General features: G+C 53.2%; 1 protein-coding gene across 9 annotated transcripts in view; it reads left to right on the top strand.

Moving 5' to 3' along the window:
• RGS3 (regulator of G protein signaling 3) overlaps positions 1 to 15,096 on the top strand; it is a 49,302-nt gene that overhangs the window by 26,304 nt on the left and 7,902 nt on the right. For 8 of the 9 annotated variants that reach the window (XM_015878624.2, XM_015878622.2, XM_015878625.2 and 5 more), the window contains one exon: positions 6,360 to 6,482. In XM_015878624.2, the coding sequence (XP_015734110.1) occupies positions 6,360 to 6,482 (123 nt within the window). Of the gene's footprint in view, positions 1 to 6,359; positions 6,483 to 12,621; positions 12,734 to 15,096 lie in introns of those variants that run through there. The other variant, XM_032448012.1, reaches the window with a different exon arrangement.

Below are 15,096 nucleotides of genomic sequence, written 5' to 3'. Positions count from 1 at the left end.
TAACTTCCTTTATTATTAGTTTGTCAGAGGTCTGGAAAGGAAACATGACAGGCCTGGCCAGAATATATTACTAAGAAGCTGCTAAGAGGAATCTGAGCTGGGAGAGGATTGGTAGCCCCAAGACAGGCTTGCTTTTCCCTTCCCCTGTGGACCTTACTCACTGCTTCTCGCCTCCAGTTTCTCTGGAGTTCTTTCACCCAAGAGCTCCATGACAGCTGTTTTGACTTTATTTGTTAGGCATCTTCCTCTCCTTGTCTTCAAGCACCCAGCTTTGAAACCCTCACATAAAATAAGGAAGCCCAGTATAAGGGACACACAATCGTGGCTGAATGCTCGGAACAGATCTGGAATCATTCAAACGTTGCCGGTTACTTTTGTGTTGGGAAGCAGCCAAAGAGGCTGCAGAATTGGTTCTCAGTGCTGGTCCTCCCTGATCTCTGGGTGCTGCAGCTCATTCTCTTTATTTTTCTTTTCAGCTGACTTTAGTTTGTTCCTGGCTTCAAGGCCTTGTGTTTGCAGGGTGGAAATCTGGGTCTGGGAAAGATCCCCAGGGCTCTGAGGAGAAAGGCACACATTGCTCAGCGGCCACGCAATATAATAAGCTATTGTGAAAGTTGGATAAAAACGCTCGGGGTGGAAGTTGTTCACCTTGGGCGGGTGAGAGTGGGGCCAGAGCGAAGCTGGCTGCGTAACCGTGTGCCGACAGCTCTCCTGAAGGTCCACCCTTGCTCCTTCCTTGTCTTTATTTCTTCTTGGGGTGTTTGGGCAGGAGCTGCCTGCTCAGCACAGAGACCGGTGTCCGCCTGCTGATCCCATTCCTGCATCTTCTCATCTGCCTGGAAAAATGCATTTGGAGCCTGACATTTAATTTAGGGTCTTTGGAGCCTTGAGTTAAAGTAACCAAATGATGAGAAATGGCTGTGTTTCGTGTTTCGTGGGGTTGTGGGAGGGGAAGGCTCCTCTTTGGCGAGATGTAGTGGTGTAGCTTTTTCCTGATGGGCTGCAGTGGCCTTGGCTCTTGTGGTTCTGCTGACTGAAATATGAAATGTGTAAGTTTTTCTTTCCTGCAGGCCGTGTTTATGGTCTCTGTAAAACCATTCTTATTCCTCCTGTCCACTCAGGGCCTTTCAGGGCAGGCAGCCTTGTGCCATACCCAGCAGTTTGCTCATACCCGGTGCTATGCCAGTTAATTCCCAGGCTTGTCAGGGGCTCTGGCAATGGGCACATTTGGTAAAATATGGGAAGCTGAGATGCCAGGCCTTGAGCTCCAGCTTCTTTCTCATGTCAGAGTGCCGTTTTATTTTAAAGCATATTCCAACCATCAGGGAAACTGCTGCGTCATGAGAGGAGCTGCTGCTAGTCATCGTGTCTAATCACGTGTAAGTAAATCACTCACAGAGCCTAAATCCTGAGCACGATGGGCACTGACAGCCAGATGGCAAACTGATCTCTGCTGCCTGCTGTAGCTTACAGCGGTGTTTCTTTTACAGGCACTGCAGGCTGTGAACTTGCAGTGTTTTGAGGTCTTGCAAACTGTGGGGCACGCAGCTTCATGCATGGGAAATGCTGAGCATGGGATGGGGGACGTCACCTGCGTGGTGAGAAGCAGCAGCCCCCAGGGAACCTGTCCTGGGGTGTGTGTGTGCTCCAGGGCTGCATTCACACCCTTCCCTGCTCCGGAAATATCCCACTGATAGGAAACTGCAAAACAGGGTTTTATTGCATTGTTTGAGATTTTTGATTCGAGCTCAACATGTTCAGACCAAACTGACTTAAAATAAAAGAGCTCATTAAGTTTTTTCATTGTGAAAGCGCTAGCAAAATCGATCGTTTTCTCTGGCAGGTTTCATCTGCAGACACTGGTGTTTCTCTGGGGAAATTGCTCTGACAGAAAATCTTTCCAGCAGATCCTTGGCCTGCTGCAGTGAGTGCGATTACAGACCTGAGCAAATCAATGCTTGCCCCGGTTTGTCTCCCACCCTGGGTGTGTGTGGGGACATCCCTGCGCTGTGTGCTCCCACGGGCACTGCTCCCATCTGCATCCTCAGGAGATGAGGCTGTGTCCCAGCTGCTGCCAGGGGCACATTTAGCACAGCTCCCTCTTTGAGCTGAACCCCTGCAGTAAGGGGCAGTGCTGTGTAAGTTTGCACAGCTCTTCACTGAACATGTCCTGGATTGCTCCATGGGAGAATTAGTTCCCCAAAGTCTCCTCTGTTCCTTCCAGGATAGAACACTGTGAACTTTAATTCCCTTCAGGTTCCCATTCTGTGCAGGGAATCTGCACCTGAACAAGCAGTTTACAGAGGACTTAAGGGCTCAGGGATGTGGCAGGCAGTCTGTATCTGTGTAAAGCTGAAGTTCTGGATGTGTCATTGGAGCAGTTAGCAAAGAACTTTTTTGGGGCTCTTTTTGGCAGACATAGGGGGCATTTAGGCAGATGATTTGGTGATGGGGACAAAGGTGGAGGGGCTGCCAGGAGCTGACATCAAACCTGCACAGCACAACAGAGCAGCTATGGTGGATTTGTTTGGTAAGGAACATAGAGAGGTGCTATTAATGAGAGAGAGAGAAGTGAAAAGAGAGAACAACTGGAGCAGATGCTCACAGAGGTGCTTCCCTTGCTATGATGCAACACTTGGCCTGAAAACCTAGAAAGACGGGAAATGGTGGTAGTGCATAACCAATGGTTAAAAACTCTGGTTTTATACCTCAACGTCATCTTCTGTAAGCACTGCTCTCTTTGCAGCATGGGAATCAGTAGCCCTGTTCTCTGTTTGCCCAAGCACTGTTTGCCCAGGGAGCTCTGTGTCTTGTGTCAGGGCTGGGGATTCCTGTGAAGGCTGTTTTCTTATGAACCCCTTCAGCCAGGTGTCACAGGTGTGTGCAGCTGACGTGGCAGCTCCACTGCTCCCTGCCCTTTGGTGGCTGTAGGACAGTGAGAAAACCCATTTTGTAAGAGCCAGCCTTTGACGTGGCACAAAGGATGGGATGCATCCATCCTTTATCTCCAGTTATAGAGTCTCCATGGCCTGAAAATGAGCCCCCATCACTTTTTGACCATCTCAGCTATCAATAGGACTCATGCTGTTAGTGCCAGCATGTGTGTTTTGGGCACCACTAGTGTGCCCAGCAGTCCAAAAAACACAGGAAGAGATGTGGTCCCCACGGCCCCCCCAGCAAGGGAGCAAACTGAACTTTCTCATCAGACCAAGCTCTGCAGGGCATGAAGGCAGTGTTGTTCACAGGATATTCCCAGGGCTTGCTGTTTTACCAGTAGAAGGTTTTCTCTGCAATTTGAAAGCTATTGTAGTCTGGAGCCTGTTTCCGAGGTACTTCCCCTCTGGGATCTCTGCTGGGTTTGGCCATGGACCAAGCTCTGAATGACGGAGCCAGGGGCCAGGCTGTGAGCTGCGGCCCCACAGCACCTTACCATAAACCACACAGGGGAGCAGAGCTGGGGAAGGGAGCAGAGCCCATCCACTCATCTGCGCAGAGAAGCTCTGCAGGGTTGAACTTGATGATTCTCGTGCCTCCCTTCCAGCTCTGGGATATTCCTTAGGTCTGTGATTCAATGAAATGTCCATCCAGGGACCTGGCCATGCCAGCAGTGTGTCTGAGATGAGACCAGCCCCTGTGCTCAGGGTTGGAAGGTGTCAGGCTGGGGCTGGCTCCTTTTTGTACCTTTGCTTTGCAGCCATGTATAGAGCTGCACTTGCACACTTGGTTCTGCAATTGGTCCTGCACCAAGGGATGTGCTTGCAGCGGGGCAGTTGGTCTGTGGGGTCTGGGAGCTGCTCTCCAGAAGGTCCTGAGCTGATTTATGGGCCACGGAGCCAGTGTCTCCCCTTTGGCTGGTATCTGCCAGGCACCCAGGAGCTCTGCCTGCTGAATCCATGCCTGCTGGCTCCCTGTGTGCACAGCCCAGGGAGTGTCCTATGGCAGAGAGCTTTTCATACTGTGACTAGCAGGGATTGTCCTTTGGGCTCCACTGGCTGAAACAGGGCACAATTAGGGCTTGTGTTGGCTACTGTTGGTCCTCTTCTCTTGATGTTTTCCTGGTGCTCTCCTGCAGGGTCCAGCACTGGTGCAGGGTCCTCTAACCTCACCAGGCAGCACCTGCAATAACATGTTTTTCAAAGTGCTGGAATGAATGCAGGCAGAAAGCCACTGGCAGCCACTTCAGTTGCTCACTTTATCTGGTCACAAACACCCCATTCACACCATCTGCATCCTCCTTTCCCAGCATCGTGAGATTAAACCCTATTTTCTCTTTGTAAATATTGGCAGGCAAAGCAGCAGCCTCCCTGAATGAAAACAGTGGTGGGGAGGTTGGTTCCCAGCGCTCTCGAGAGCGGCTGCTTGTGCTGCAGCCCTGTGGTTGCCTGGGTTGGGCAGTATGGACCCTACAGCCCTCCTTGGGCTGCACTCAGAGGCCACCTCTTCTGCAGGCTGTAATGCTGCTGTGCTGCTGAGCAGGGTGTGGGCAATGGGGCACTTTGCTGTTGGCTGCCAGTAGTGGTTGAGCATCACTTTCTGCCAAATTCAATCAGAGAAATGGGGATGGTAATCAAATCAATGAGGGGCTGCACGGCAGGGTAAGGTGAGCCACACATCCATCATGAGCAAGGGGAGCTGAGATGCCCTTGGAATCACTTAAAGCCTTGTGCACCGGGGATTGCAGGAGCTTTGTGGGGCTGGAGCATGCATTAGCTAAAGCATCATTGTGTCATTGTGCTCTGCAGCTGTGCTGGTGGTTTTTAAGTTCTTCGGAGTCCTTCTTAGCATTTGCTTCTGCCCCAGGTGCAGGGTGGGTAAGTGCTAGCCTGGATTTCCAGTGTGTAGATGGGCATCTGTCCTTTCCCCTGAAAGCAAGGAAGATTAAATGCTTTTCTGGGGTCATGTGGGTGTCACAGTGCTACAGCCTGGTGGTGGGATGGGGGGAAACCCAGAGAGCAGCTGTGCATGTGAGCACTGCTGTTCCAACAGAGCATCGGAGTAATTGGGATCTGAGGGCATGGAGTCACACTACCTTGTGTCCTCTATTTGGTTTTGTATATAGATCATCCTGTGTATGTATTTTCCATATTTAAGCCCATTTCTGCTCTAGGAACAGATGTGGTGAAGCACAGACATAGGAAAAGTCAAAACTTCTTTCTTTAGAATCCTCCTTGGAGGGGGAAGAGAGCTGGGCTACAGATCTGTTTCTCTGGAGCTGACACGGGAGGTTGGTTTGTTTCCCTCTACAGCAGGAATTGTGGATTACACATGAATGAGTTTGCATCCAATGCAAACAGTTTTAAATGGTGTGACTAAACAGCATTTCCCCTTTCAGTTGTGTGTCTCTGGAGTCACGGAGTGCAAGTTCCTTAGTTCTGTCTGACCTTTCTGGGAAAAGCAGGCAAGCCAGAGAGCTGCCCCTCTGCAAGGAAATCCTACAGGGAAATGAAAGGCTTTTTTCATCCCATTTTAGTACAGGGCATTTTTCTTTCTTTGTAGTTCTGTTCCAAAGTTCCACTTTCTTTCACATCCGGCTACAGATGGAGGTAACCTGTCGGGCATTCCTGGCCCTTTGTAAAGCAAATACTGCAACAGGCATCAGTTACTGCTAACTCTTCATTTTTTGCAAAATTGATGAGCAATGGAAGAGCATTTGTGAGGGAATTTGAGCAGGTGGTTTTGTAACTGATTGGGATTTGGCCCAAAGAAGACATGAGGAATAGGTCCCTGTCAGGATGGGGCTGTGTAAGGCTGAGGCATAAGGGGCAGCAGTGAGCCCAGGAGCTCACATTGGGCTCACAGGAGTGGGTTCCCAGGCTCCCCTCCTTTCTGTCCATTCATTCCCTCCTTGCCACACGCTGTTCACAGGCAGCATGTCAGCAGAGCTGAGCATCCTCCTCCAGACTTTCCCTGGTGTCCCAACAGAGGAGACCTGTGTCCCTCCCAGCCCTGCCCTGCCCAAGGTGTTGTTTCCTTTGACTCGACCTCTCGCTAATGTTTGCATACAGCAGAGAGCTATTTCCCCCTCCTCCCAGTGCAGCTAAATAAGTGTGTTCACATGGTGGTGGCACAGGGTGCAGAGCTGCCAGTGCTCTGCCTGCACCTTACTGCTCTGCTCCCACCTCCTACATCCAAACCTGCACCCACCACCTTTCCTGTCTGCCTGCAGGAGAAGCCCCGATGCAGCTGATTTCTCACCTGTTTTACTTCCTCATGCCAGGAGCTCTGGGCACAGTGTGAGCCCTCCCCTTACACCCTTGTTCATCTGACAGTGTGCTGGAAGTGAAGAGTTTGCAAACAAAGCCAGGGCCTGCGCCGTGCAGCTAATGACCTGCTCTCTGCCTGTGTTTCCTTTACGTCAGAAGTCGGAGTGCTTATTAAGTTTGGAGGCTTACTCCCAGGAGCAGAAGAAGAGGATCTGCTGGTGTCTGGCTGAGAACATCACCAAGCAGCAACATCCGGCATCGGCTCCCACAGAGAGCAAGGTAAGCAGCCTGTGCAGTGCAGCCCTGATGGAACCCCTGCTCAGAGCACTGCAAGGCTCTGAGTGCCACGGGGCTGTGCTCCAGTGATGCTTTGGGGATGGTTTTTGTGCCAGGTGAGGAGGGAGTTTGCATTTGAGCATTGCTGTGTCTGCAGCTTCCTGCCCAGCTTGGGGAAGCAGTGATTGCTTTTTGCATCCGCTGAGCTGAATTGAGTAGCACTGCCTGATTCTGATGCCTCCTAGCATCTGTATTTGGACAGCTGAGGCTGTGCAACCCATTGTGTGGCCTTTCTGCAGAACTTGGCTGCAGGGCAGGGCCTGGTGCTGAGGGGGTGGTTGGGGCTGTGATCTCTGGGTCCCAGTTGAAAGGCACTGGGGTCATGGGAGCAGCGGTGTGGAGATGCGTCCTTCTGTGCACTCGGATGCACTGTGATGCTCCCATAGCATGGGAAGGTCCTTTGAATGCTGCTGTCCATAACCAGCACGGCCACACCGATGCTTTCACACAGTGAAGAGCTTCAGCCTGGCTCAGGAGTGTGATTTTAGAAGGGCTGGCAGGGGAAATGTGTGCATGAAGCGGGTTTGAAGCATGTAGGGTGCGTCTGCCTGGTGAGAATGCAGTCAGCACCTCCGCCTGCTTGGTGCATGGCAGCACTGCCTGGAGGGGCTGTGTGGAACCATTGGTGCTGGAGCCGTCTGGTCCCTCAGGGCTGGGGCTGGACTAGTGGTGGGGGGCTGCTGTGCTGGGATGAGAGGAACATGCTGTGCTGAGCATACAAAGCACTTTAAGCAATGAAATTGGGCATCCTGGGGGCAAAGCTCCCAAACGCCTCCCTGTGCCCGGTGATGGAGCAGTGCCTGTGCTGTGGGGCTGTTTGTTGCAGCCCATGGGGTGGTCTGGCTTTTGCTCTTGCTGCATGGCTGCCAGATGCAGAAGCAGAGCGATGCGGCTTTTGCCCTGCAGCATCCCACGCCAGGTCAGCGCTCACAGTGTCTCTGCAGGAGGCAGAGCCTTTGGATTCCTCTTCCTGCCTGTTCAGCCCTACCAAAATAGAAACAGCGCAAAAAGCCTGAGAACCTGGTTAACAGCTGAGCTCCAGAAACGTTAATAACAGAGGGGCAGTGCAGTGACCAGGTTCTGTGACATCTCTTGCTGTCATGATGCCGTGGCTGAGCTTTGCCCTGAGCTGGCTGACATCCCACCTGGGCTGGGGATCCTCTGGGACAAAGCTCTGCATGGGCACCTTAAATGTGAGCATTGCCAGCAGGGGAGCTCAGCAGCTCTCCATCATGATATGAGCTCCGCTCTCCCCCCCCCACCCCAGATTCTGTGTCTGGGCAATGTGTGGGGCTGTCCCCAATCTGGGCTCTGTGCTCAATCTACAGACCCCATAGCTCAGAGCAAAGCTCTGGGGGTGCCCACTCCTCATGCTATTTTGGAGTCACTGGACAGGTGAAAAAGTGCCATCTAAGACCTTCCTGTGCCCCTGTGGCAGAAAGGAAGAATCTTCCTTTGCTTTGCTTTGCTCAGAGCCCTGTTTCCTATCCCAGCAAGGTATAAACCTTCCTGGCTGCAATTTCACTACAAACCTGATCCTGAAGTGCAAGAGGGAACTTCGCAGGGTCTGAGAGCAGCTCCCGAATAGCTAGACACAGACATGTTGGAGTGGTGTGTGCTGCTTAGGATGACACTGCATGATGGGCACCATCCCTGGGATGGCAGTGCAGTGGGGTGTGTGCAGGGAGATCAGCCCCTGCCTGAAAGGGAGGAGTGATCCGAGAGCTTCCTCTCGTTGCTTGCGAGGCATTTGATATTTGGGGCTATTTAAGGAAAGCTGACAGTGTCTACCTTCTGTGAGCAGACAAATTAAGCTGGAAATACCAGCTTCTGCATGGCTGATTTCTGCTCCAAATGGGAATCTGGTTTGTATGGCCTTCAGATTTGCACCAGCTTGGCAGGAGGCAGCTTATCTAGGGACGTGGCTTTGTTGGGCATCAGGAGCCCCAGGCTGAAGCGGCCTTGGTACCAGGCAGAGATGTGTGGCGTGCCAGCTGTGCACTAGAGCTGAGGAAGCATTGCTGCTGGAGCATTGAGCAGCTCCTGCAGTCCCCCAGCTGGGCACAGCTCTCCCTTCTGCACAGCTGTGCTGCCAGTAGCCCTGAGTCCTTTCCAGAATACATGCTTTGTGATGGAGCAGAGGCTCTGCAGTGGGATGGGCCTGTCTGGAGCTTTGGGAACAAAGACAAGTTTAGGGCTTTGGGATGACACTTCTTGTCTTTCCAGGGCCCCAGAACTGTGCCCAAGCAGGGACTTGCATGAAGGTTCTCCTGGCTCAGGGACAGCCACTGTCACCTCCTCCAGGAGGTGAGGTGCTGGGTGCTGGAGCCACCACATGCGATGCATCTGATTCTGGGGCTATAGGAGGAGAAACCAGCTGGGACAAATCAGTGGTGATCCCACCATTGTCCTGATGAGCTTTTGCTGCCCATGAGTGCAGCATTAGCCCTGGGGATAACCAGAACTGCTGGTGTGGTCCTGCTGGCTGGTCCCCTGGTGATGGGGTGTGGGGGAATCAGGGCTCTGGTGGCTTCTCTGCCACCACTGCAGGGCTTGGTGGATCTGCCCCAAGCAGTGAGCCCGTCCTGTGGCTGCAGCAGCTCACAGGGTTGTGCTGTGGATATTTTCTCCATCCACAAAGCCCGTCCTGGGGTCTGAGCCTGACTCAGGCGGCTGCTGGGCAGGGATCTGTGGACCTCCTCCATAACACACGCTGATGGTGTTGACCCCATTTGCTTACAAACATCCCCAAATGTGCTGGTGCAGAGCCTGGAGGTGGGCTGGGGCTGGCGAGGAGCCACAGCCACCACAATGTGATTATAGCAAAAGCAGCTTTATGCATTAATCGAGTTAGCGACGCTGCCTCCTCGGGCCGAATAATGACCATCTGCACAGAGCACGGTGCTTTTTTTAACCCTACATTACTGCGCTGCTCCAGTTTCCACATTAGCACGGTTCAATCTGCAGTGCAAGGCGAGGTGGAGGCAGCGGGGCTGGAGCTGCCCCAGCAGTTTTGGCTTGTGGGGTCAGAAACGAAGAGCGCAGCACCGTGCAGATAACAAACCACTACGACCACCTGATTCTCACTGCTTGTTTCTTTGTGTCTTCCACACTCAGAACGGCTGATTGCTCTTCCTTCTGACTCCGTGACCTGAGATTACCTCGGAGATGATGGCTGGCTGTGTCTGAAAGATGTAGATTGTCCTTAAGCTAAATAATTACGGACACTTGGTGGCGCGGACTTTGGGCCGTGGGAGCCCAGCTGGGAGCTCCGGGCGCTCCCTGAGGGAGGTGGTGGATCCTCGGCACTTTTCGGATCGCGGCCGTTCTCTCCCCGTGGCTGCTGATGCTGTGAGCAGGCGTGGACCGATCCCGAGCCGGCCCTGGGAACGAGGCGCCCGGCCCCTTCCTGGCCGCTGCTCCGATCAGGAAGGGCAGGGCTGGTTCTCTCACTATTTACAGCGTACTTGACAAGTGCAAGTAAATGTGCTGTCAACAAAAGCAAACTGCGTGTAATGGAGAGATGATTGAAACCAGGGCTGGAGCGGCGCGGGGAGGGTTCTGCACCAGGACTGCCCCAATGATGTGCAGGCAGGGAGCAGCCCCGTGCTTTCTCTCTACCTTCCTCACCCCAGGACCCCCTGTGCCCAGTAACCTGCCTTTCCATGTGCCCACATCCCCTGGCCATCCCTGTCCCCGGCACCTTGCTCCCTTCAGTAGCACGTTTCTCTTTATTTCCAAAACCTTTCTTTGGAGGAGGCTTCCACGTGTGCCCGTGGGCTGGTGGTGGGCATGACAAGCACTTGGGTTGGTGACCGCTGGGCTGAGCTCAATACCATCAGTGGCTCGAGGGGAGGGAGGATTCTGCACCTTGTCACTTGGCTTTTGCACCAAAGATCCATATCATGACAGCGCCCACGGGGCCAGCCTGGCTCCTGCCCTGTACCCTCTTTGCACCTTGCTCCTGCTGTTAGGCTGCTCAGGAGGAGAAACTTGAGGTCCACTCTTTCCCGATAAGGGTTAAAACCTCATCTGGCAGAGCTTGTGAGCCAGGTTATGAAAGGAAAGCAAATAAATGCGTTGTTCCACACCAGCAAGCACAACCTGGCTCTCACCCTGGGCCGGAAAAACTCATTACTGGCGGCAGCCAAAGGCTGTGTTGGTAACACCGTGGATCTGAGGGGCTGTGGGAACAACCCTATGGTGTGAGTCAGGGTCCAGCCCACCTCCAACCACTTAATATCTGGAGGAAACTGTCCTCAGTGGAAATCCCTGTGCCATCAGAAGCCAGTGGGATCCCACAGTGGTGACTTGAAGGCACACTGAGATGCAGAGCTCACCCTTGGCACCAGGAGGACAACACATTGACTTTAATTCAGCCAGAACAGGGATTTGATGATAATGTGTGTGAATGACGCTGTAACTGTAGAAGAGTTAGATCCAAATTGATCCATCCAAGGGTTTATTGCAGTCCTGTCTGCAGTCTGCTCTCCTGGGCTGCACTGGAAGAGCTTTCCTGCTGGGTTGATGGCACTCCTTCATATGTACAAGCCCCAAATGCAGCCCCGGGTGCTCTGTGGGAGGGATGCTACAGCTCCCTGTGGAGCTTCAAAGCACATCCCAGACATCACTGTATGAATTTATGGGCTGGGTGCCAAGCTTCCCAAGCTTCCCAAGCTTCCTGGCTTCTCCCCCGTCCTCAGGCACTGCCTCCTTTACTCTGCATGCACTGCTCAATGGTTCCACAGAGGCACAGTCTGTGCCACCAGCACAAGGCAGCTGCTCATGGGCTCCTGAGGCACGTGTGTGCTGGTGGAGCAGATGGGCCAGCAGAGAGTCACAGCTCCGGCTTTATTTGTTCATTTGCTTAGCTGGACTCCAAGCCGTTAGGAGAGCAGACCTCTCCCCTCTGGCAAACACCAGCTCCTGTTTCTCTGGCACCTCCTGCGTGCAGTGCCACATTCCCCAGGCAGGAGGATCTGGCAGCATAGTGGGGACTTGAGAGGCTGCCAGAACCTCCATCGCAGCTGGGGGCACTTTTAAACCCTGGCTGCTTGTTTCTTGTGAATCCCCAAGGGGCTGCAGAGAGCCAGCATGCTGCAGGGAGCAGCGCCAGCAGCCCGGGGGGTGAGCATCACTGAGATCATTTGCACAGGGTTGTCAAAGGCACAGACTAAGTGGTTGAAGCCAGCACTGCTGTGATTTAATGCAGGCGCTGGAAGCACTTGGGCTGGCACCGTGGGCAGGGCTGTGGTGCTGCTCTCCTGCACCCATGTGGCTCTCACTGCCCAGATGCATATAAAGGGATGTTATGGTGCAGGGACCCAGGGAAAGAGTTGGGGTTTTGCTCCGGGTCAGGACAGGACTGAAAGTTGGATGTGACAGGACTTGCTCGAGTCCATGTCCTGATTGTGTCCCTTTCTAATACCCGCTGCATTGGTGCCAATGATAGATCTATGTCTTTCTTCCCCTTTCCCATCCCTCTGCTTTCTTACTGCCAGGGATATTTATGACCCAGACGTCATCTCACTGCCTTCCAGCCCTGGTTCCCAGTCAGGGAGGCTGGTGCTTTACTTGTGCACACCAGAGCCATATCTCCAAATCCTGAGCTGGGGAGCAGCTGGGCACCCAGGTATGGTGACCCCTGGGGTGGGGACCCCCCTGAGCCCACACTGGTGGGGATCCATCGGTGAATGTTGCTGCAGTGCAGATAACCTATGGCACACTGTGCTGCAAAGCAGCTCCTGCTACAGAGCTGCCCCTTTTTCCCATAGAAAGTGGTTTGGAAAAAAAACAACCACCCACCTGAAGTGGAGTTTCGTTAAGCAGCACCAAAATTGGTCTGAGGCTCAGCATTGCCCAGGGGCAGATGAGAGCAGAGAAGGGAGCTGCAAAGCAGGTTTCAGGGTGATGCACAGCTCTCCCTCCAGGCGGAGTGGACGTCTGCTGGGATCAGCAGGTAACCAAACCTCCAGGGACGGCTCACAGAGCTGCAAATAGCACACGGGGCACAAGGGAGCGGTGTCTGGGAGAGGCTGGGCAGCTGCAGCTACTGCCTGACACAGACATTAATAACGGTGGAGGCAGAGCCAAGAGCTGCACCAGCATCCGCCGTGCTGAGCTGCGTGCACACGTCGGGGCCGGAGCTGGAGGGAGATGCTGCTCAGGCTGGGATGCAACTGAGCCCACATCTGGTATGTTTTGCTTGCAACATCTGCAGCCCACAGGCTGTGCCCTCTTCTAGGCAGGTCTGTGCTGTGCCGACAGCAGCACCAACGTCCTTTAAATCAAACGCGTCTGCTCTGCTCCCATGGGCTGGGCTGATCCTCGCTGTCACCTGGGGGTCTCATGGCTCCATCTGGCTTTGGGCTGCACTGGGAGGGTTGGCAATGAGCAGCATGCGAGACCAGGGAACATGTGCAGCATTAGGGACTTTCTGAGGTTCTCTTCTAAGTCAGGGCTGGACCAGCAGCTCCATGTCAGCTGGTGTCAGTGCAGCGTGCCCACTGTGCACACTTTCTGCTCTGGGGAGTTTGGAGACCCTCCGTGTTCTGGTGCTGGAGAGAAGAGAACAAATTCAGCCCTTGCTACTGAATGCAAATCTGGGTCTGTACTTGTGGGGAGGGAGGGATGGGTTGGCAGCCAGGATGGCCAGGGCTGCTGGGCTCAGTGCTGCGTCGGTGACAAACCTATGTGAACCAAAGCACGTGGCATGGGGAGGTTTTGTCCCATGCTGTTTGCTGACACCTTCAGCTGTCTGATACCAAAATGTGGAGTGTAAGAGCTTCCCAGCTGGGCTCCATCCCACACGCAGTGACAGCGCTGGGCGATGCCTGGTCAGGTCCCATTTCCAGAGCCATCAATTGGTGATGGCAGTAATGGGATTAGTGCCGGCTGCTGCTGCTATGGGATCATTTCCTGCCATGGAGCACAGCTCCTCGCAGGGCTCCCAGGTGTTCCCAGCACCGGATTTGGGCAGTGTCAGCACTCACACCCCCGTGGGTCTCACTGGAGCCATCCATCCGCCCTCACTGCTTTGCCACAGTGCGGGTCCTGCTGCTTGGAACTGTACATCCCTGCTTGCTTTTGCAGTTACAGCAATTGCTCTGTATCAATTATTCATCAGCACAGTAACGAAGCAGGGGTTGGGTAGAACACCCTGCTGTGTGCAGGGCCTGGTGTTGGGGCCAGGAGTGGTGCTGCAATGGGGGGAGGCTCGGGAGCTCTTTCAAAATGACCCATGAAAATGTTCTCAAGTTTCAGTAGTTCTGCTTTGAGTTTCTGCCTTCCTTTTGTTCCTCTCAGTGCTGTTCTGTCTGTTTGGTGCTGCTTCCCACAGCTGTGTGCAGTCTGTCTGTTATGGTCACTCACTGTGTTTTGGGATGTTCATCGTCAGTGGTTCTGGAAGCATTACAGGGGCACTGCAGATAACATTTTCTAATGGGGTGGATCTCAGCACAGTTCATCCCATGCTGAAAACCCCTGAAATTGTGGGTTGTTTTTTTTTTTCTACCACTTTGAGAAGAACATACTTTGGAAACTTTGGTGTTTCCCTGTGTGATGGCTGACAGCAGGGGGGCTGTAAGGTGGGGGGTTGGAACTGGATGACCTTTAAGGACCCTTCCTATCCAAGCCATTGTTCTGTTCCATGAAGATGCTTCACATTCCGCCTGCCCCAGGGAGGGATGTTCTGCTGCACAGGGAACACGCTTTGTCCTCCCCAGGATTTCACAGCTCCATTGGTGCTTCCAACCCAAGATTGCAGCCTTGCTCAACAGTGAACCTCCTGCCCACATCCCTGTACTGCTGAAAAGCAGCAGATTCTCTGATTGAATTAGCACAGGAATTTAATTTCATCCCCAAACCTCTCTCATTTTAAAGGAGCCTGTTCATTTCCTTCTAGAGCCTTATCTGATGTGGGCACCCAGCAACGTTCAGCAGAAGGGAGCTGTCAGGGATGGGGAGGGCTTTGCAGGGTTGGACTGAGGGCTGCATGGGTTTTTCCTCTAATTATTTCATGAAATAATGATGACAGTAATTGCAATACAAATAAGACATAAACAGCATCAGTCGAGCACTCAGTGCGAATAGCATCCTCGCACTGCATGTCTGGAAACATTCCCTTTTGCAAGAAATTACTGTGGGGAGTGGAACAGCCGCAAAGATTCATTTTTGAATCAAGCCTCCATTATACAGGAGTGGAAGCTTGGTTAACTCTGACTTTCTGCTTTTCTCTGGGCTCTTGAAGATGCTTGGCTTTTAAGAGGAGATACAGCTGCTCTGGCTGGAGGACTCATCCCAAGTTCCCCGAGCTCTCGAAAAATCCAGGCAGGTTTTTTCCCTTGGAAAGGGCAGCACTCAATGGCAGAAGGCAGCCTTAAAAGCATAAAAATCCAAGCAGGGCGGGTAGGAGTGGCTGTGGTTTAGCAAGAGGATGGTGTGTGGCTGCGGGGAGCCCCGCAGCAGTGGCTGTGGGCCAGGGGGGCTGATCTGCTGAGCCTTGGGCAATTGGATGATGTGCAGAGCCCGGCACTTCCATCCTGCCCTTAAGAACGCA

This window comes from Coturnix japonica, chromosome 17 (assembly GCF_001577835.2).
Source record: "Coturnix japonica isolate 7356 chromosome 17, Coturnix japonica 2.1, whole genome shotgun sequence".
NCBI lineage: Eukaryota > Metazoa > Chordata > Aves > Galliformes > Phasianidae > Coturnix > Coturnix japonica.
This window is presented reverse-complemented; position numbering and strand designations above follow the sequence as displayed.